We start from the raw sequence: 20852 nt of genomic DNA, 5'->3' as shown, positions 1-20852 counted from the left end.
TTAGCAAAACCCTCCATGCATGCACCACATCAACCGTAAATAACTCGATGAATTGAGAACACTACCTTGACAGCATGATGCAAGTCTGTTAACAATTTTAGTTGCAGATATTGATTATGTAGCTCATAAGTTAAAGAGTAAACGAGGGCAATCTCAGTTGATCATTAAAATCCCGACAACATTTGAAATAACGGGAAATTAAAGGTTACCGTTCATGGAGAGCCATCAATCTCAGCAACTTCCATGCCAGTGACAATCATTACAGGCACAAGCTCCCTAGGAAGCCTCTCAATGGCATCTTCAGCTGCATTCATGTCAAGGGCATTCATTCCTGGCACACTAACAATCATGCCAATGCTCTTAAGCCTCTTGACCCTAGGAGCACCGAATGGTCCACCTTAGCCTCCATCACATTAGGGTCCATACAAGATTGTGTGTCATGATTCATTGACACAAGCCCAATTAGTGACCACTCCACCTACTCTTCCTTCCTTCACTATCAAGTCCTCTGCAGCCACAGCATTGAAAAACTTGACATTTGCTCATGGTTGCTCAGGAACATCTCTCAGGGGATCCACACCATGGCAATGCTCTCGTCTCTATGGCTCGTAGATTAATTGCGCACTAGAAAACAAACTCCAGAATACACACACACACACACACGTACAGGAGCTAAAAAAAAATCACTAAAAGAATGTGGCTCATAGATTAAAAAAGGGTACTTTAATCAAAATCCTTATCATCAACCATCAATCATGCCCAAAATAATTAAAATAAAACCAGGACAAAACAAATCAAAAGAAATCTTACTAAAAAAACTAACAAAACAACATAAGTGTCACTACTAAAAAAAAAAAATTACTAGCATAGGATATTAACACAAAATAATCCAAATGCAAATTTAGCAACAAATTAGAAATGAAATACACACACACACAAGATATATTGGTTACAGAGGAGAGTGAGTACAGGTTATAGGTATGAGTTACAAATGAGAATAAAATTTTCTTAAGGAAAATGATAGTCTGTCTTCTGAGGATTTAGGAGTCTCCTTTTATAGGCGAGTTGACACGGAAGAGGCCAAAATATCTTATTGGGAAAGCTTGGAGATTCCATCAGAACTCATGTGAACCCATGTGGTATTGTCTGCCATGATTGGGTGACGATAAAATGAAAAATACTCATGTTTTTTGTGGGACTTTCATCTGTTGTCTTCTTGCCATCGATATTGGATTTGTTTGTTTGTAATATCAGGTAATATTTATAAGAAAAAGCCTAAAACAAATGGGCTTAAAAAAAAAAAAGACTCAAAACAGGCAAGTCAAAAAGATATGGGCTATATATATATATATATATAGCAACATATTTAGCAATGCAAAATCAGCTACTAAAAAATAAATTAATAGATTAAGAAATAGCAACGGATTTTCCATTGCAAATATGGTTGCACAAAATTTACAATGAAAAACGTCTATTGTTGATAAAAAGAAAAGATTAGATTTTGAATTTTATACAAAAAAAAAAAAAAGCAATAAAAACATGTTAATAATTAATTGATAATGTATACCTTGCAACCAAAAAAAAACCTCACACAGACAAATACCAATCTCAAGAGAAAAACCTTTCATTCTTCAAAAGAACCCCAACCTATATGTCTCTTTTTATTCCTTCTCCAAAAACCTCATCTTTATCACTTTCTTAAATTGTTTTCCATGAATATGTGCTCCCAAGATGACCTTTTTCAAAAACACTATATGTCACTTTCTTAACTTTTTTTCCACTGAATTTGTGCTTCCAAGGATTTCATCTTGCAAGAAATAAATATGGTGCAACAAAGATTGCAGGTATAATTAGAAATTCATATTTGAGAGATTGTATTTGTAATTTAGAGAGAATATATATTGTTTTATTAACTAATTTTTTTTATGAGAAGAATAATTTTGTCAATTTATTGCAAATTATTTGTTAAATATGGTTGTTGTCACATGCTAATATTTCTAATTCTTAATGCAATGTTCTTTATATTTATGGTTATGTGATGATTCCATTGTTGCTTGGTTAGGTAGTGAAGCTTTTTCTGGGGTTTTGGTTTTTTTTGTTTTGCTAGTTGTATGTGTGTGGTTTTTTAGAGAAGAAATATAAAGGTAACATGTGACAGATTTGTAAATAAAAGTTAGATCTTGGATTTTACTTGTGTACTGTGAAAGTTGTTTGGTTGATTAATAATTTTTTGCATACTACATCATTTTCACTCATCTTCTTTATCATTAAACTCTCTCTAGTGAAATTGTTCTTGTTTAGTAGTGTTAAACATAATAGGGCAAAATGAGTGAAAATGTTCATCATTAATATTTTACCTTTCTCATCCTATTTTGACTAGAAAATTTGCACTCTTGACTATCCACTTTATTTATTATAACACAGATGTTAAAGCTCTAACTATCATAGTGTAATGATATTCCTTTCTTATTTGCATTTAGCTTCATTAGAAAAAGGTTTAAATTTAGGATTTCACGTCTTTGTTTTTCATCTAATTTTTCATTTGATTGATCACTTCTTATTTTTAGTCCTTTTGGATTGAGAACTAAGTAAGGAAACAATAAGACAATGATTTAATTCTTTTATATAGTAATTATGTGCCTTTATGTAATTATGGATATGTGTTTCATTTGACTTCATCAATGGTCTAATTAATGTAGAATGGTAAATGATCATAACTTGTGTACCTTTCTTAGATTTCATGTTTTGAAAATGTTGCTTTTTTTGTCTTTGTCCAACATGCTCAAAATTGTAGCAAATATCTTAGTTGTTCAAAACTTGTTGATTGTTATGCATATCGAGCAAGCTTGGGATATTAGCATTTGTGATGATTTTATAATTATGACAGTGGTATTGTATATGATATATTGACAACTATAATGTGTTAGTAACTAGCTTTTTGTTAGCATACGCTAATTAATAAAACAATAAATAACATTAATTGCATACAGAAGGGAATAATTTCGATTACCATGGCAAAGAAGAGTTGGCCACCAAGCAAAGTGCCACCACTAGGGCTAACATATTGTTAAATAATGATAATTTTGATAAAATGGTTCTTGCTAAGCTTATAAGCACAATATAACCCAGCAAAGCCAACACCAACAATAATAATATCAGTGTATTTGCATGAGTTATCATGCCCGTCATATACCTTTTTGTCATTTCCCTTTGACACTATAGAAACTTTTAAAACATAAAAAATATTTTATTATGTTTTTAAAATATAAAAAAAATATGTAATCATTATTGATATGTTTTTTAACTAAAGTTTTTTTTTTTAACTATCAACTCAAAATGAAATAACTTGACACAACCATTTCAAAATATCATGGTTGATTAATTTTGAAAATTCAAAAAACATAACCTCATATAGATACTGACTATTTAGATGGCTCACACTACACAGTGAACCAGGTCAAATTTATCCTAATATAAAAAATTATATATGTTAAAAGTTACTTGGTTGATCTTCTAAAGTATGAGATAAAAAAAAAATTAAATTAAAAAATCAAAATTAAATCTATAAAAAAAATGCTAAGAAAAACCCTAGTCAATCTAGGTTAATTTGACTAAACCGCAACTAGGATAACCTTATAGAAAAGAAAGTGGAAAAATCATAAAGCTCAAGGGCCAATAATTTAATACAAAATGATGAAAGTGAAAAAAAAAATCAATTTCATAAAAAAAATATTGAGAAAAAAAAACTAAGTCAACTTGAATGAACTCAAATAACATGTTATCCTACCCGAAATATGAGATCGGGATAACCCTATGGGAAAAAAAATAGAACAAATCACAAAACTCAAAGGCCAAAAACTCAATGTCGAAGGATAAAATTAAAAAGAAAATCATTTAATAAAAAAAAAAACCTAAAAAAAGATCAAACTTAAACTAGGCTAATATTTGAAACCAATGACTCAGATCATGAGATTGGAATTACCTCACATAAGGCAAATATAAAAAAAAAATAACAAAGCAAATTTTTCAATAATAAAAAAAAAACTAAAAAATAGCAATCAAAACAATAAAGGTCAAATTTGATATAAAAATTAAATGAAAGAGTAATCAGAAGAATGAATGCTAAAATTGAATACAAAATAATTATAGACAAAATTAAAAAAAAATTAAAAAAAAAAAGTAATCAAAAGGGATAAAATTAGATAAAAATTAAATGAAATAAAATATTGAGGGACAAAATAAAAAAAACAAATATCAAGAAAAAGATACAAAAAAAAACAATAAAAAAATAAGGATCAAATTGGATAAAAAAAAATTAAATGAAAAAAATACCCATTGATGAAATTTAGAAAAAAAAACTTCATAAAACACTAAAATCAACATAAGTAGCAGTTAAATTAATGAGAATTAAAATTAAAATAAACATAAATTGAGGGATACAATTGAATTTTACAAGGGTAGAAGTGAATTCCAATATCAAGACAGAGAAAAAGCGAGAGGAAAAACATTATACCGCTCTTAAACCATTCCACTTAACTACAGCTATACTCGCTGCTTTTTTAGTTGTGCTACTATGAGACATTTTGGGAAACACAATGTGGTTATTTTTGGTAGCTAGACGGGTTGTTTGAAGGATTCGAACAACATCTACTCTCTAGAACATGCAACGTACACACCATGAACTTTTTTATTTTTCATAATATTTTTATTTGTTAAAAGATTGATTTGCTCCCAATTCAAATGACCCATCAAAAAATTATTTTGATGTTTTTTTTAATAAAAATATATTTTTAAAAAACATATGGCGCCAACAGCTGTTAAAAGAGCACTAATCAGGAACACCCCAACACTTCATCGATAATTTATTGTTCGACTCGAGAGAGCAATAGCTATATAATACACAAATACAAACTGTGAAGTATTCCATTATCATCCCACAATATAGAGACCAGATATCTGGACAACACCAGAAACAAATGATGCATATGTCATACAAATACAACCAAACATAGGAAAGATAATAATAATAATAATAGCTTTGATATCTCTAAAGTTCTTGATAAGAGCAGGGAGAGCACGGTGTGGAGTTTTAAATTTACTGGAACAGCTTAGAAACCATGAATTTTAATATTCTCCTTCTTCACAATGCCAGCCTGACCAAACAAAAACAAAATAAAAAATTTGGATCCACTTACATATCAGTATTTGGAGACAACACAAATGAGAAAAACTGATTGTTAAACTCATCAGCTCGCACAAGGAATGAAAATTACCTGAACAAGAAAGGTAGAGACATTCTTGCGCTGGTCGCCTTGAAGTTGAATAACCTGTATAGAGCAATCACATAAGCAACGAGAGACTTAACATTCAAAGGCTATTTTAAATGCTAAGCTGAAACACGCATACCTGGCCTAATTCAAGGTCCTGCACCACTGTACCATTACAGCAGAACTCTTTCTTGAGGTCCTTGAGTATCTTGTTATAGCTGAATTCTTTTTTCAAACCTTGCACGGTCGTCAAGCTTTTTCTACCATTGCGTTGCTGTGTACGAATGTGCACGTACTCTTTTGCCCCAGCACCAGAGTCCTCAGCATTTGCATCAGCAAAAGGATCTACCATGGCAAACCACATAATTGTGAGACATCTAGGTGTAGATAGAGTAGAAGGTTTTGTCACATCTCAGAATAATACATGTATCAGTACAATACAATCCGTGAGCATACTAGCAACAAAATTTAAGATGAGTAAAACAGCTAGCTTACCAAAAGCAGTGGGAGTTTGGACGTCGAGATCAGACATAAAACCTTAACTGTTCAAGGAAGCCGAACAACCTAAAAGCTCAAACCTGAATAGAAATAACTCCATATTAACAGGGACTGAAAGGATAAGACTAACTTTGCTAGGAAAATATATATTTTTTTTTATCCTTTCCAAAATCACAGCATATTTCTTAGGAGACAAAAACAAGTCGCTCTATTTTCACCATAAAAAAAGGAAATCACCTAAATAAACAAGAAGTAAATGGAAACAATAAATTACTTCCTGCTCACACTGGGGCAAGCAGGTTAGGCCGTTTATGAACTAATCAATCATGATAGAGAAAAATCACATAAGAAAGTTGTCAACCAATACATCAAAAATCAAGATCCTAGATTAATAAGTTGCTTGTCACCAAACAGAACAATACAAGCTACAAAACTCTAACTAGAACATGTCATAAAGTAATACTAATCGCATCCATATTATAAACACAAACTCATCAAAAAACAAACAAAAACACAAATACCCATTTGATGTAAAACAAAGGAGCTTGCTTTATTCAACAAAAATACGGATCTTAACTACCTAATTGAACAAAGAGATATGATCACTCCCACAAGCCAATAAGCTAATCAGACAACAGACACAAAAAACCTAACTTCAAAAAATGAAGAAAAGAAGAACCCATCAATTAAGACACCAAAAAAAAGGCGATCTATCAAGAGAAAGACTATAGCTTGCAATCAACTCACAAAGATCTGATCTTCTTAAACAAGATTCACAGAATTAACGCCGGCAATTAATAACTAAGCTAAAAATTAGCATAAAAAGAAGATGAAATCAACCAAATAGAACAAAGAGAAATTACTTGATCCGGTGACTAGGGTTTCGATGTGAGAGATTGGTTGATTGAAGCGAAGCGAAGCGATGCTAAGTCAAGATAAAAGGCTGTTTGGTTGCAAAGAAAGCAGAGCTCTAGAAACTATATAGCGAGAACAAGCGAGAGTGTGTTGGTTTTTGAATTTACATTTTTAGGGTTGGGTCGGTTAATATAAGTTCTACTCTCAAGAGTGGTGAGTGCCTGGACACGCGTTGTGATTGATATTTTCCAGCGTATGATTTTAATAGAATGAACACATGGCGGTTGGATCATGCGAGTAAAGAAGATTTGGTCATTGGAGGGAGTGAGTGAAGAAATTTGATAGAAAAGCGTTTGTTCTTACCGAACGACACCGTTGATGAATTAAGAGTTTAGGACCGCTTGTTTGTTTCTTTGGGCTTTTACTATTAAAAATATTAAATTAATTTTTTTAAGTATTATTTTATAGTTTTAATACCTTGAAAATAAAAAAATTATTATTTTAATAATTTTATAAAAACATCCAAACACACTTTTTTTTTTGAAGTGTCAACATGTTTGAAAACTATTTCTATTTAATTTTATAATAACCAAGAAAATTATTCATAATAATTTTATTAATTTACATCTCAAATGAAAAATGTATTTTTCAGTAAAAAAATTCTTTTTATATCCATATATTTCACAAAAACATTTCTTTTTTACTAAAACCAAGGTTTTTTAAAAATAAAAATTATCATAATTTTAATAAAAAAAAATGTCCCAAAATTAGCAAGTTGTACAGTTACAGTGAATTTTGTTATTCTATTTCCATCCATAAATCAGTCAAAGGCAAATGAAATCAAATTTCTTGCAGATCATTCATCATCCCATATATAGATTATTAAAAGTCACATGTTTTTGGATTCCTAGCACAAGCCTAGTCTCCTGCAAATCGTGGAAAGCCCATAGTTAAATAATTCATTATTTGATGGAGTAGCTGATTTAATATTAAATAATAAAATTAAAAATATATTAATTTTAAAAAATTATTAAGGTAAAAAAATTAAAATAATAAATATCAAATTTGATATAAAAAAAATCAAAATATAATGAAATCATAAAAAAAAACCCAACTATAAAAATTAATTCAAATAAAGAAAATAGAAACCAAATCTAATATACAAAAAAGTTGGAGGATATAATTGAAAAAAAAAATTTATAAAACTACTTCAATTAAAACAAATAGTAATAAAAAAAACAAGGATCAAATCTGAAAAAAAAAAAATTGAAGAACTATTTTGAAATTTACAAAGACAAACATGAAAATCAAGAAGGAAAAAAAAAACAAAAAAATTTAATCAATTTCAAATCAGGCTCCATCTTCCTCACACGTCGATTAGGGATAGAGGGTGTTAAGATGATTCCAACGTGGCCCTGGAAGCCACCGTTTAGCCTAATGAAGGCTCTTTATGAGCTATCTTAAAGGTGCAAGAGCAACTAACGCACTGACATGTGCGCAATATGCGTCAACAACTTTATTTTTAAATAATATTATATTTTTAAAATTATTAAGTTGCCCTTCCATCAATATGACTATATTAAAAAAAAAACATTATAAAGAAAATGATGGTCATTTCAAGAAAATTATATAATTTAGTTTTTTATTTGAACCTTGGTATCTCCAACCAACTAATATAGTTATTATCATTATATTATTTTATTTTTAAAGATGTTAAACTCATTCCCCTCAAATGATATACAAGTTCTCTCGATAAAACTTAGCAAGTGGATATGCAATATTTTCTTTTTTGATTTACAGTCAATGGAAATAATTTCATTCAAAAGCAAAATGTTTAATGATATTATATCTATGATGTATATGTTTAACTTTACTATTATACATATTATTTTGTGCCTTTTTTGATTGTTGACAAACTATCGCAATGGACAAAAATATTTAGCATTGATTCGGCTAACATTGAATGTCCTCAAACAAATTCTAAAATCATTCAGCTTTCTCTCAAAACTTTTATCAAGAGCAATAAACTTTGATTCTATCATGAATATTGCAACACAAGTTTGTTTAGAGAATTTTCATGAAATGGTAGCTCCACCAAGTGTGAAGACATATTCACTAGTGGATTTCAATTCCTTAAGGTTAAATATTCAATTGATATTATTATACTCTTCAAGTATTGTTGGATAATCAGTATAGTGTAGTCTACAATGTACCTCAAATATTTGATTACTTATTCATATTACTTTTCAATTATCCACTCTTGAATTATTAGTAAATCTATTCAGTTTGCTAATCAAATAAGTTATAATATAAATGAAGTTTTTAATTATCCGATAATATTTCAAGTGGTCTTTTCCCTTGTTTTTTATTGTTAAATTACATACCTAGAGCTTTGGTTTAAGCTCACAATTCACTATGCTAAAAGACCCCAATCCTTTAAAAGCTTGGGTCTCTTTTGTATATAAATATCAAGATAATTTTGTTTATTTTCTATGTAAGATAAGAGTTTTTTTTAGAAGATTTTGAGTTTCATTAAAATATACAAATCAAAAAAATTTATAATTAATTTTTTATTCACTCATATTTTATTTAAAACATGTTAATGTTTTATGCTAAAGAACTTATATCAAATGTTAAACTCCAGCGAAGCCTTCCTCCTGAAAATAAATGGAGCCTCACAAACATCCCCCATTAACCATATTCTTAACCAAATTTTCCAACATTTTAATGATAAAAAAGGTAGAAGTTGAATTTCTTGGTCTGAAAATTAAGATCCGTGGATGCTGCCTTTAAAGAAGACAGAACATCTAACAAGTGAGCAATTACATGATTCTCGAGTGTAAATCAATTTAATCACAGTCGAAGAGTAACCCATCACCAAACAAAACACACATCACATGCACTTGTTGTATAGTCTGGACAAATCATTCCAAACTAATCCTCCAACCATTACATGCTGCTTGCAAGGAAGCGGTAGAAACTGTGAAATTAGACCGCAAATCTTTACATGAGCATATATGTAAGGATCGTTACAGATTCAGGATTTCTATATATTTGAGAATGCCACTTATTGTCTCGCCCCAAATGCACATAACTTGAGCCAAGAAACTCCACTGTAGCGTGGCAATAAGCTTGCAAAGAAAATCCAGAAAGCAACACGTCACAGTTCCTGAACACATCCTCTGCTTCTCTGTTTCTCTTAAGAAATTATTAGGTAAGCTTTAATCTTAATCATGTAATATAGTTTTTGATAATTTAATCAAAAAAATATTAGTTCAATTACATCCCTTGGCAACCAAACAAAGTTTAGAATCTTCAAAGAGCTAATAAGCCGACAAGACCCAAGAATAGGAACCTTTTTATTTATCAACCACACCTTAAATTCTGGATCATAATCTCTGCATAAATGGCTCCAAGTGATCTAGCCTCTCAATCTTGTAGACACTTGGCAGAACAGAAACAATTCTCGATTCTCTAAACAAGAGGGGAAAAGATTTCCAATATAACACACATCAAGGCACAAACCAAACCGTGAATGCATCTGCTTTTTTATGGGGAAGCACAAACGCTGCGGCTAGACATCCAAGGTTACAAACGAACAGCCCTCTGGATCATATTAGCAAAAATATCCCCGGTTGAAACTACAGAAATCATGCACAGCCAAAGGAGCATATATAGCATAAAAAGTCTTATTTGCATAGAAATTAAAGCTTGCAATGGAATGGCCCTTGACAGCCACTCCAAACAGTACCTAGGTGAACAAGAACAGAGAATTTAAAAAGAGTTCAACAGATTATTAAAAGCAACCATTCAAAGATGGCTACTGAGCACACAAGAGAACCATAATCCAGAGTAATAGCATATAAACCAAGACATTATCTTGGACAACATGAACAGCACATCTTAAAAACCACCACGGAGACGAAGGACAAGGTGAAGTGTGGACTCCTTCTGGATATTGTAGTCTGCCAGGGTGCGCCCATCTTCCAACTGCTTTCCAGCAAAGATCAACCTTTGTTGGTCTGGGGGAATACCTTCCTTGTCCTGGATCTTGGCCTTCACGTTGTCAATGGTGTCTGAGCTCTCGACCTCCAGGGTGATGGTCTTTCCGGTCAAAGTCTTGACAAAAATCTGCATTCCTCCACGGAGACGCAGCACCAAGTGAAGGGTTGACTCCTTCTGAATGTTGTAGTCAGCAAGAGTTCTCCCATCTTCAAGCTGCTTCCCAGCAAAAATCAACCTCTGCTGGTCTGGGGGGATGCCTTCCTTGTCTTGGATCTTGGCTTTCACATTGTCAATGGTATCAGAGCTCTCCACTTCCAAGGTGATGGTCTTTCCTGTGAGGGTCTTCACAAAGATCTGCATGCCACCACGAAGACGAAGGACCAAATGGAGGGTGGACTCCTTCTGGATGTTGTAATCTGCAAGGGTACGGCCATCCTCAAGCTGCTTGCCGGCAAAGATGAGTCTCTGCTGGTCTGGCGGGATACCCTCCTTGTCTTGGATCTTAGCTTTCACATTATCAATGGTGTCAGAACTCTCCACCTCAAGGGTAATGGTCTTGCCAGTGAGGGTCTTCACAAAGATCTGCATGCCTCCCCTCAAACGGAGCACCAAGTGGAGTGTGGATTCCTTCTGGATGTTGTAGTCAGCAAGGGTGCGACCATCCTCAAGCTGCTTGCCGGCAAATATCAGCCTCTGCTGGTCTGGGGGGATGCCCTCCTTGTCCTGGATCTTGGCCTTCACATTGTCGATGGTGTCAGAACTCTCCACCTCCAAGGTGATTGTCTTGCCAGTAAGGGTCTTAACAAATATCTGCATGCCACCTCTCAATCGGAGCACCAAATGAAGGGTAGACTCCTTCTGAATGTTGTAGTCGGCAAGGGTGCGGCCATCCTCAAGTTGCTTGCCAGCAAAAATGAGCCTCTGCTGGTCTGGTGGGATCCCCTCCTTGTCCTGGATCTTGGCCTTTACATTATCAATAGTGTCAGAACTTTCCACCTCAAGGGTGATGGTCTTGCCAGTGAGGGTCTTGACGAAGATTTGCATCTGAACACAAAAAAAAAAAAAAAAAAAAAAAAAACAGATCAGACACATCGTAGGATTTATGTTTGTAACCCACAGATCAGACAGAAATTCAACAAAATATATGAAAAAAGTTTCAACCAACCAATTCAATATGAAAAAAAAAAATCTTTTGCCTGATCGGTAGTATATAAAAAAAAAGATTTTACAATATTATATCTACAAATCATCTTAAAGTAAGCTAAAGAAATTAAAAGTCAATGGATCAAAGCTGAAAAAATCATTAAAAAATTCCTTTCCTTTAAACAAATTAACATCAAAATTAAACGAAAAAAAACCATGATTTATATTAATTAATCAAATCTTATAAGGCCCTAGCACCAGTCAAGATCTGAACAACAAAATCATTAAAACATCAAAACATCAAACAGATCTCTAGTTATTAATCAATCAACTTTTCAGAAAGGGATGGATCCATAAAAAAACTAACAGATCTTAAGAATTAAGCATCAATAAATTAATATATATACATATATAGACATACACACACAAACATATGAAACACGAGAAATGGAGACGAAGAGCCATACCTTGAAAGAGTTTGAATGCTTTGATAGGGAAGAGATAATATCACAAATGTGAGGAGAAGAGAGCTTGCAGACCGCCTTCATTTATAGTAGATTCGGTGATGAAATTACCGAAATGCCCTATTAGAATAGCCAATTGAAACACGCCACGTATTTGGATAATTTTTGCCGAAGACTCAGGTTTATTTTTTTCCTTTTTTTAATCAATTCTCATGTCTAGGTAGCTCTAGGAGCCGGATATTTTTAAGGAAGCCGAGGTGAAAGTACCACGCTCTTCCAGTACGCGTGCTTACGCGCTACTATCATATATGTAAAGTGGAGAATCACAAGTAATGAACTTTTTTAAAAACAAATTATTTTATGGCCAATTTATTCATTGCTAAAATCAATGCCTTCTGTATCCGACAAGTTATTGAAGTAAAAATTCCTGCATTTATCTATTAAATTTTTTTCTCACATTTTCTATTTAGTTCCCCATTTTTATTCTAATTTTCCATTTTTCTTACCAGTTTATTACTTGATTTGTAGTTATTAAATTAAACACTTAAATAAAAAATATATAAAAATAATTATCTATATAATTCTGAGTTTTACTCAAATATAAAAAAAACAACACTTTTCATAATTTTTTTTATTAAGCATAAATTATTTATCTATAATTTTATGTGAAAGGAATTTACTATTTTTTTAATATAAAGCATGTTATTTTTGTTTTTTTAATTCTCTTATAAATCTTATTTAATACTCAATTTAGTAAAATTTATCTTAGAGTTCACAATATCATTTTGTTTAATTACAAGTAGTAATGTTTTTAATCTATTATTATTGAATTAAATATGCATGTTATTTTTTTATGCCTGTTACTAATATTGATCTTAAATTTATTTTAAGTTTTTTTCATTACACCTAAGTTAAGATTTCTAGTGTTATTTAGACGTTGTTTGTTTTTACGTTTAAAAAACATTTTTTAAAAAAATTAAAATATTTTTATTTTTTTTTTACTTCAAATTAATATATTTTTTTGTGTTTTTAAATTATTTTGATACGCTAATTTTAAAAATAATTAAAAAAAAATTATTTTAATAAATTTTTAAATAAAAAACAATCACAGGTCCGCAACTATACTTATAATTATTAGAGATTTGTCTAATTTGCGTTTAAAAACAAGAATTAAATAATTGAGGGAGTGTCGTGCACGCAGTATGAACGATTATTAGTTTAGATCTTTCTTTTCCGGCGTCTTGCCGTGTTGGAATGAGTAAACGGTAGGTAGCCGTTGCTTTCGCCAATAGAATAGATCACAAGTTGCAAACGGTGTTAGGGTGTGGTGGACTTGCTGATAAAAAGCTAAAAAAACAAATAAAATAGTTGTTAGAAGATAATGCGGTGACGCAATACCAAGTTTTATGATCGTCCTTATTCTTTATGAGAAATTTAATTGTATCCTACCATATGCCCACAACTAAAAATAACAAAAAAATCAAAAAACCGATTAAACCGAGAAAACTAGAAAAAATAACTGAAAAAACCAAATCATAAAAAACCCGATTAAACCGATTACAATTTTAAAAAACCGATTAGTTTAGTTCGGTTTTATAAGCCTAAAACTGAAAAAACCAAACCGAACTTAAACAGAAAAAACCCGGAAAAGAACCGAGCCAAACTGGCCAAAACCGAGCAAAACCAAAAAAAATCAAGCCAAACTGATTTGAATTAGTTTTTGTCCTAAAAAACCACATCGAATCGAAACCGAGCAGTTTCGGTTTATTTTTTTAAATTCAGTTTAGTTATATTTTTTAATAAAAACCAAACCGAACAAAAAATAATCACCCCTACCCACTACCCACAACGATTACATTGATTACACAAAGACTAGTTCTTTGAAGCTTCATTTTTTTTTTTAATGCATTAAGATGCAATATTTTAGTCTTTTTTTTTTTTTTTTTTTTTTGCAAGAATGCCTGATTTTGAAATCAAAATTTTCAAAGTTAAGAAAAAGAAAGAAAGAAAAAACTGCATATGCATGAATGTACATTGATCCTGTTAGTAAAGTGTCCATATTCATTTCAACTATGCATTAAATTCTCATTACAAGGCCATTTGGACTCATCTACCCGATGTCCAAATTCCATGAAACTTTCTCCTTCTTCAACATTGATTGATTTTTTGGAAGGCAAAATCTATACGCAAGGCTATTGCATTTCTCATATTTCATTGAACTTAATTGTAGTTTTGAAGTTTTGCTAGTTGCAACTTGAAATCACCTTCTTGCTGCTGGAAAATTATTTAAAATCTTTTATATTTTTACTGCGGTAACACTTCCTCGTCAGCATTAAAAAATTATATTTACAATTGAGTCAAAATTACCTTTGAATTTTGATGAAAAATAAAAACATGCACGTTTTACTTTAGCTAGTAACAGGTGTTAACCTTTAGATGACATATTTATGTTTTTATATGTATTTTGATGATAAAAATAATATAAAATTTAGATTAATAATATACTTGGTTGAAAATAAATTTCAAATAGGTTTATATAAACATTATATCAACAAGCATAAAGGATTTCATGAAGAAATTAAAAAAAAAATCCAAGAATAAAGCATATTGAAAACTTAGAACTAAGTGTTCATTTTAGTGTTTTATGTAAAGATGTATATATCATCTTGATAGCACAAATTAAAGTCAATATACATTATTAAATAAAAAATACTTTATATAAAATATTTTTTATTGTTCCATTAAACTATCTACAATTCCATCATGTATGAAATACATCCGATAATGACTATAATTTTCACAAATTTCTTAAGAGTGCAACAACATCAGGTAAAATATAATCAGGAACAAAATTAGGATTGCGATCAAATTTTACAAATACTACATCATCAAGTGATCTCCGTTTAATTTATGTAATGTCATTAAATAATGTTTAACACTAGTTTTTTGAATAAAATAAAATTAAAAATAAAATTTTTTTTATTTGATTTTGTTGGGTCAGACCGGTTCAATGCATTTTTAGATTTGAACCGGACCGGTCCAGCTAGAACAGTGGAGACATTCTCCACTGTTCTAGCTGGACCGGTCCGGTTCAAATCTAAAACTGGTCATTGAAAACCCATGAACAGTAGAGCCATGCTCTATTGTTCATGGGTAAATTCTCAGCACAAGAAGTAGCAAAGAGCTGCTTCTTGTAAACCCGCGGCACACCCTTGTAAAAGGTGGGTCTTACCAAAACACTATGGCTTTTGCTTATAACCAAACAACAAAAACTGTGGTTGCGAGTGAACCTCGCCCGCAACCATAATACCAAACGACCACTTAATCCTAAAACAACAACAAGGTCGAGAAAAAAACCTCATTTGAATTTGGGCCTTTCTTATCTGACAAATGGGTTTATAAATGTAATTTTAGCCTTGAACTAGGTCATGCTCTCCTACGAAACAAGTCCCCTTATTACAGGGAGCTCTCTGATACTTAAGCCAGTGAAAGACAAAGAAAAATATATTGTATAAAGGTTCAAAGCGTGTATAAGTATTGCATATTACATGTATGTGTGATATGTAGTTTGTATAACAAGGATGGTAGAAAGAGAAAAGGACAAGTGAATGAAGAGAACAAGTGTCATTATATATATATATGGGAAGAGTTGTATAAAATATTGTAAGGATGGAAAAAAAAGGTAAAGGTAAGATTAAATAAAGATAATAAGTGTTTTAATGTGTCTTTTCTTTTCCTTTGTTGCTCTATACATTACCTATTTATAGGCAATAAACACGTGAACTTCCATTAAACAAATGAATCATTAATTGACAAAGTTTTCATCAAGCATTAATAGAGCACTAAATGCTCTTAATTGCATTTTTTGATATCATCATTTGCTCTTAGTTTTTGAAATTGCATTCATTTTTTAAAAAATATTTTTTCTTACCAAGTTAAGAAGTGACCGCTAGAGATCTAGGGATGAATATTAAAAATGTTGTTATTGTCCTCTTTAGGATGTTTACCTCTTTGGTCAGGGCAATCAAAATATTTGTTATGACTTGTTTGACAAAATTCTAATCTACCCTATTTTTGTTCCCTCAAACTTTCTCTCTCCAAGTTTTTCTCTCTCTTAACAGTTCTCTGTTTTTCCTCTCCTTTTCAAACCATCCTCATTAAAAAAAAAAAAACAATCTCATTTTCTTTTTCCTTTTCCTTCCCTCATTCGGGCATGAAAATCAAATGTATTTATAAGGGGTGGAAAAGGGACACTTTGTCTCTTCTGGTGTCAAATCTTGATCTTTGATTCGACCTTAAAACATCATAGCCACGCTTCAAAGTAACAATGATGAACTATTAGTTTTGTGTAGAAACATGGCTGATTGGGCTGGCTACTTTGGGGTGATGCCACTGCCACTGCAACCTCATTCAGGTCGAACAGTTTGCACTAGTGTGTAATCAGGTGTCGGGTGATTGTTTATGTGCAAGCTTCATCTAATTTAGGGGAGAAACGAGGTGTCAAATGCCTTGGAAATGAGGCCTTTCGGGTGGCCTCTCTAAAGAAGAAGATGAATAGTCATTTTAAAAATGGCACCGTTTTGGACACTCACGCTTTAGTCTTTTGATTTGTTATTTCTTTCTAATTACACCCTTGATTGGCATAAAACTTTCAATTTTGTTCAATTTCACCCTTGACTAACTTCAATTCAAACCTTAGATTTCAACGCCTTTGTTCCTTTGATCCCTGGTTTTGAATTTATGCAATATGACCCCTCATCGATCATTAAACTTCAAATTTTTTTAATTTGGCATCTAATTCGATCAATTTTAGTCCTTCTATTTATGTGTCTTTTCCAGTTTGGTCTTTAGTTTTGGATTTCTTTAATCAAGTCTCTAATTGGCTTTCAAACTTCATTATTTATGTAATTAAATCCTTAATTTAACCAAATCAACTCTTAAAAATTATAATTTGACATTAAAAATTTAATTTCCTCTAATTAAAGCCTAAATTGACTTAAAAATCAAATTTTATTGCAATTCAACCCTCTATGAATTCAATTAAACCTTCAATAAAATTTAATTGAGTCCATAAAAAATTGATTTTGGACATTTATTTATTGAATTTGAATTTTCTTTATCAGTATGGCTTCTATTAGTCAATGATATAATGTCAAATTTCAATCTTTGTATTTGAACCTCCTTAACTAAATTTTGATCATTTTCTGGACGCCCTAATAACTTTTTCTAACTGCTACACACACACACATATATTATAAAATAGATAAAAATAACAATACCTTTAGAGGAAGAAAAAGCAAAGAAAAATATAAAAAGACAAATATAAAATGAGACATGATTATTATTATACAAGAATAACTTTTATTGACTAAACAATAAGAAAAGAGAGAATAATATTAATAGATATAATAAGCATACTTTGACTTTTGGTTGAATATTATAAGATACAATAAATGATTAAATGAAGATATTAGCTAAATAATGTAAACATATACTTGAGTATTCATCTCACATATAATTAAAAATAAAATAAAAATATTGATGACTTTAGAGTATAGATACGGCAAGAGTATTTATATTTTTAAGTTTCTCATTACAAAAATAAAATAAAATAAAATAAATTCAAGCAGCTCGAATTTAGGGCCTTAATATGAAGCCCAATAGCAATTGCAATTAAAAACAAAAAACCCAAATCTCCACATCTCAGCCCATGCCCTTCTCAATTCGACAACAACAAAAAAAAAAAACAAATAAAAATAGCGCAGTGAATGAGTTCTTCCTACTGAAAGCAGTAAAGAAAGACATCACCATAAAAATCACACACATCCGATCTCTTTCCCCTATTGGTTAACACAATGGCTCCTGTTGCTCCTCGATCCGGCGACGCAATCTTCGCTAGCGTTGAGCACGTGGTATGCCCTAAACTTTCTCTTCATTTTCTCATTAACCAAACACGAACTCGTGAAAACCTAGAATTCAATCCGATTTAATTTTAGTTTCCTCCAATTTTACTAGAAAATCAGGAAATTCTTGTGATGATAGTGGTTTTTAGATGCGTAATTTATGTTTGTTAGTGAATTTTGATGTAGAATGCGGAGTTATTTACGTTGACTTATGGAGCAATTGTGCGTCAGTTACTTACGGATCTTGAAGAAGTTGAGGAAGTTAATAAACAGCTTGATCAGATGTATGTTTTATGTGTAATCTCTCTGTTCAAATTTTAATTATGCTGTAGTAGTCATTTTAATTGCTTAATTATGATTTAAAAATTAAAGTATTGATTTTTATTGTGTGTGTGTGTGTGGTTTTTTTTACCTTTAAGCATGAAGATACATGGATTCAATGTGGAAAACTAGTGAAATAACGATGGTACTAAAATTAGATATTTACCAATAAAAGAAAAATGTTTGGAATTTGAGAAGCAACTTTACATCTTGTTTGTTGATTTAACTTGGTGATATGATCGTCTGTGTCAAACTCTGAATCGATCATATGATTAGTTGATTATTGTTGCAGGGGTTATAATATTGGAGTTCGACTGATTGATGAGTTTCTAGCAAAATCCAATGTTTCCAGATGCGTGGACTTCAAGGAGACAGCTGATGTAATCGCAAAGGTCTGCTTACATTATTTGATTCATCACACAAAAAATTAGCTGGCCCAAATTTTCCTCATGATTGTTTTGAGGCGAGTTGTTAGACACAGTTATTTTGGCTTCTTGTTTATGATGCATGAAGTGTGAACCAAAATAATCTATTGCTTATTGCTCTCCAGCCAGTCAATGTGCTACTGTCTCTGTTATCTTTCCACTGTTTTCTTGTGTATATTGAGCAAGTTGATAATGTGAATGATAATAAAGAGTTGAATCTGTAGATGAAGATAGTTAAGTTGATCTTGCCTCTAGCATTGAACCAAAAATGATGATCAACGTTGAATTTGATCACTAATTAAACCTTGTTTCCAGCATGTATGATACACTCTTACTGTGTGCTTAGTCATAGCCTTGAAGAAAAGGCAATCTGTCCAACCTATCTTGACTAATCCAATCTAATATCTGTAGTTGAATTCGCTTCCAAAAGCATGTACAATGTCTTTGGTTGGGAAAGGAGCTTTCAAACCATTCTCCACTGCCTGGTGAAGTGGTGATTGTTTCAGTTTTCGTCGGCTATTTGGCAGTCTTAGTTTAAGCTGAGATTGTTCTGGAATGCACTCATATTTTTTGGCTTTCTTTAAGTTGTGTCACTCTTTGGTTTATCATTTTTTGTGACATGTTCGTGCAGCTGCAATTCCAAATAGCATCTTAATTTTCTCATAAGCAAGTAAATGATAGATCATATTAATAGGCTAACATAGCTCTTATACAGGTTGGATTCAAAATGTTCCTAGGGGTAGGTGCCTCTGTTACCAACTGGGATGCTGATGGGACATGTTGCAGCATTGTTTTGGATGACAATCCCCTGGTAGACTTTGTTGAACTTCCAGACACATGTCAAGGTCTATACTATTGCAACATCTTAAGTGGAGTCGTTAGAGGGGCACTAGAGATGGTGAGTGCTATCCTCTTCTATTACACATAATTATCATTGTCCTTTTACTCAAATGCATGTGGATTTTTCCTAATTTTGGTTTTTGTCCTTGTTACAAAAAAATGGCTATAGAATAGTGGAAACTTGGTTTTGTGCTCCCTTGCATTCGTTGATTTTTTGCCAAGTAAATTATGAAGTTGACATTTTGTTAGTACAGTAATCACTTCCCATTTAAAGTTTTGACAGCAACACTTAAGGCTGAGAGGACCAGCTCTTACGAAGTTCAATCATTAAAAAAACATGATTTCTCCAGTGGTATGGCAGAGATGACGGTAGTTTCCCTTTATTTGTACCTTTGATCATCATCACTGGTCTTCATATAAATGATTGTCATGAGCTTCCTTGCTGCCTTTTATATTCCGCAGACTGTATGTTTTAGTGATCTTATCAGGGTGAAAAGAAATGCTAGATAATGTGCCTGTTGCTCTGGAATTTCTTTAAGCATCAAGCCTGCATTTTGAGGGCATGAAAGCTGAGCCTGGATCAAGCTTTTCTTATTTGTCGTTGAACTGATCTGTCTCATCTTTAATTTCAGGTGTCAATGAAGACTGAAGTGACATGGGTTCGTGATATGCTTCGAGGTGATGATGCATTCGAGTTGCAGGTGAAACTTCTAAAGCAAGTTCCAGAAGAGTACCCATACAAGGATGATGAGTAACATAATTGTGCTTTTGGTGTGTTCTTTATACAGTTCATGCTCTTTATTTCTTGTCTTTTTCTTATGAAGAACATATATTTTTCAACATATTGTCTTCTACTAATACTCATTTATATGAAACGTTAAATGCACTTATTTTAGTATTTGTATTCTTTTAGCGAGTATGATTAGACATAACCACCGGAATACTTGATTGGTTGTTGTGTTTGGTTGATTTTGTTTATGTTTTGGGAGTGAGTATATATATCAGACAACCAGCCTTGATGGAACCATAGCTTCAGTTATGACCTTCAGTTTATGTATAACAGTGGGCTAGTCGCTCCAACTATCCTTGAAATATTTTGAGACTGATGTGAATTGCCAAGGCAGAAGAATA

At 31.8% G+C, this 20852-nt stretch overlaps 3 protein-coding genes across 3 annotated transcripts; 1 reads left to right on the top strand and 2 right to left on the bottom strand.

Moving 5' to 3' along the window:
• Positions 1-4894: 4894 nt before the first annotated feature.
• Positions 4895-6785, bottom strand: LOC118062989 (protein translation factor SUI1 homolog 2). Its single transcript, XM_035076889.2, has 5 exons — positions 6629-6785; positions 5763-5845; positions 5407-5612; positions 5274-5327; positions 4895-5153 (listed from the first exon to the last, which is right to left on the bottom strand). Exons 2-5 carry the CDS (start codon positions 5797-5799, stop codon positions 5109-5111), a joined length of 342 nt encoding a protein of 113 aa, XP_034932780.1. The 5' UTR covers positions 5800-5845; positions 6629-6785; the 3' UTR covers positions 4895-5108.
• Positions 6786-10295: 3510 nt separating this feature from the next.
• On the bottom strand, positions 10296-12362 carry LOC118062990 (polyubiquitin). Its single transcript, XM_035076890.2, has 2 exons — positions 12236-12362; positions 10296-11669 (listed from the first exon to the last, which is right to left on the bottom strand). Exons 1-2 carry the CDS (start codon positions 12314-12316, stop codon positions 10524-10526), a joined length of 1227 nt encoding a protein of 408 aa, XP_034932781.1. The 5' UTR covers positions 12317-12362; the 3' UTR covers positions 10296-10523.
• Positions 12363-17957: 5595 nt separating this feature from the next.
• On the top strand, positions 17958-20628 carry LOC118062991 (uncharacterized). The gene is made up of 5 exons (XM_035076891.2): positions 17958-18144; positions 18322-18419; positions 18749-18848; positions 19597-19779; positions 20354-20628. The coding sequence occupies exons 1-5, from the start codon at positions 18088-18090 to the stop codon at positions 20474-20476; spliced, it is 561 nt and encodes a 186-aa protein (XP_034932782.1). The 5' UTR covers positions 17958-18087; the 3' UTR covers positions 20477-20628.
• Positions 20629-20852: the final 224 nt, after the last annotated feature.

Source organism: Populus alba, chromosome 1 (genome assembly GCF_005239225.2).
Source record: "Populus alba chromosome 1, ASM523922v2, whole genome shotgun sequence".
Taxonomy (NCBI): domain Eukaryota; kingdom Viridiplantae; phylum Streptophyta; class Magnoliopsida; order Malpighiales; family Salicaceae; genus Populus; species Populus alba.
Note: the sequence above shows the minus strand (reverse complement) of the source record. Positions and strands in the feature narration are given on the sequence as shown.

What these genes read in the sequence shown, in the direction of transcription:
- LOC118062989 (XM_035076889.2), bottom strand. Translation starts at nt 5,799, where the DNA reads ATGTCTGATCTCGACGTCCAAACTCCCACTGCTTTTG. An exon ending in CCAAACTCCCACTGCTTTTG is followed by an intron (nt 5,613 to 5,762) that starts GTAAGCTAGCTG and finishes TTGCCATGGTAG; the next exon opens with ATCCTTTTGCTGATGCAAAT. An exon ending in TCTCTACCTTTCTTGTTCAG is followed by an intron (nt 5,154 to 5,273) that starts GTAATTTTCATT and finishes TTGTTTGGTCAG; the next exon opens with GCTGGCATTGTGAAGAAGGA.
- LOC118062990 (XM_035076890.2), bottom strand. Translation starts at nt 12,316, where the DNA reads ATGAAGGCGGTCTGCAAGCTCTCTTCTCCTCACATTTGTGATATTATC. An exon ending in AGCATTCAAACTCTTTCAAG is followed by an intron (nt 11,670 to 12,235) that starts GTATGGCTCTTC and finishes TTTTGTGTTCAG; the next exon opens with ATGCAAATCTTCGTCAAGAC.
- LOC118062991 (XM_035076891.2), top strand. Translation starts at nt 18,088, where the DNA reads ATGGCTCCTGTTGCTCCTCGATCCGGCGACGCAATCTTCGCTAGCGTT. An exon ending in TCGCTAGCGTTGAGCACGTG is followed by an intron (nt 18,145 to 18,321) that starts GTATGCCCTAAA and finishes ATTTTGATGTAG; the next exon opens with AATGCGGAGTTATTTACGTT. An exon ending in TTAGAGGGGCACTAGAGATG is followed by an intron (nt 19,780 to 20,353) that starts GTGAGTGCTATC and finishes CTTTAATTTCAG; the next exon opens with GTGTCAATGAAGACTGAAGT.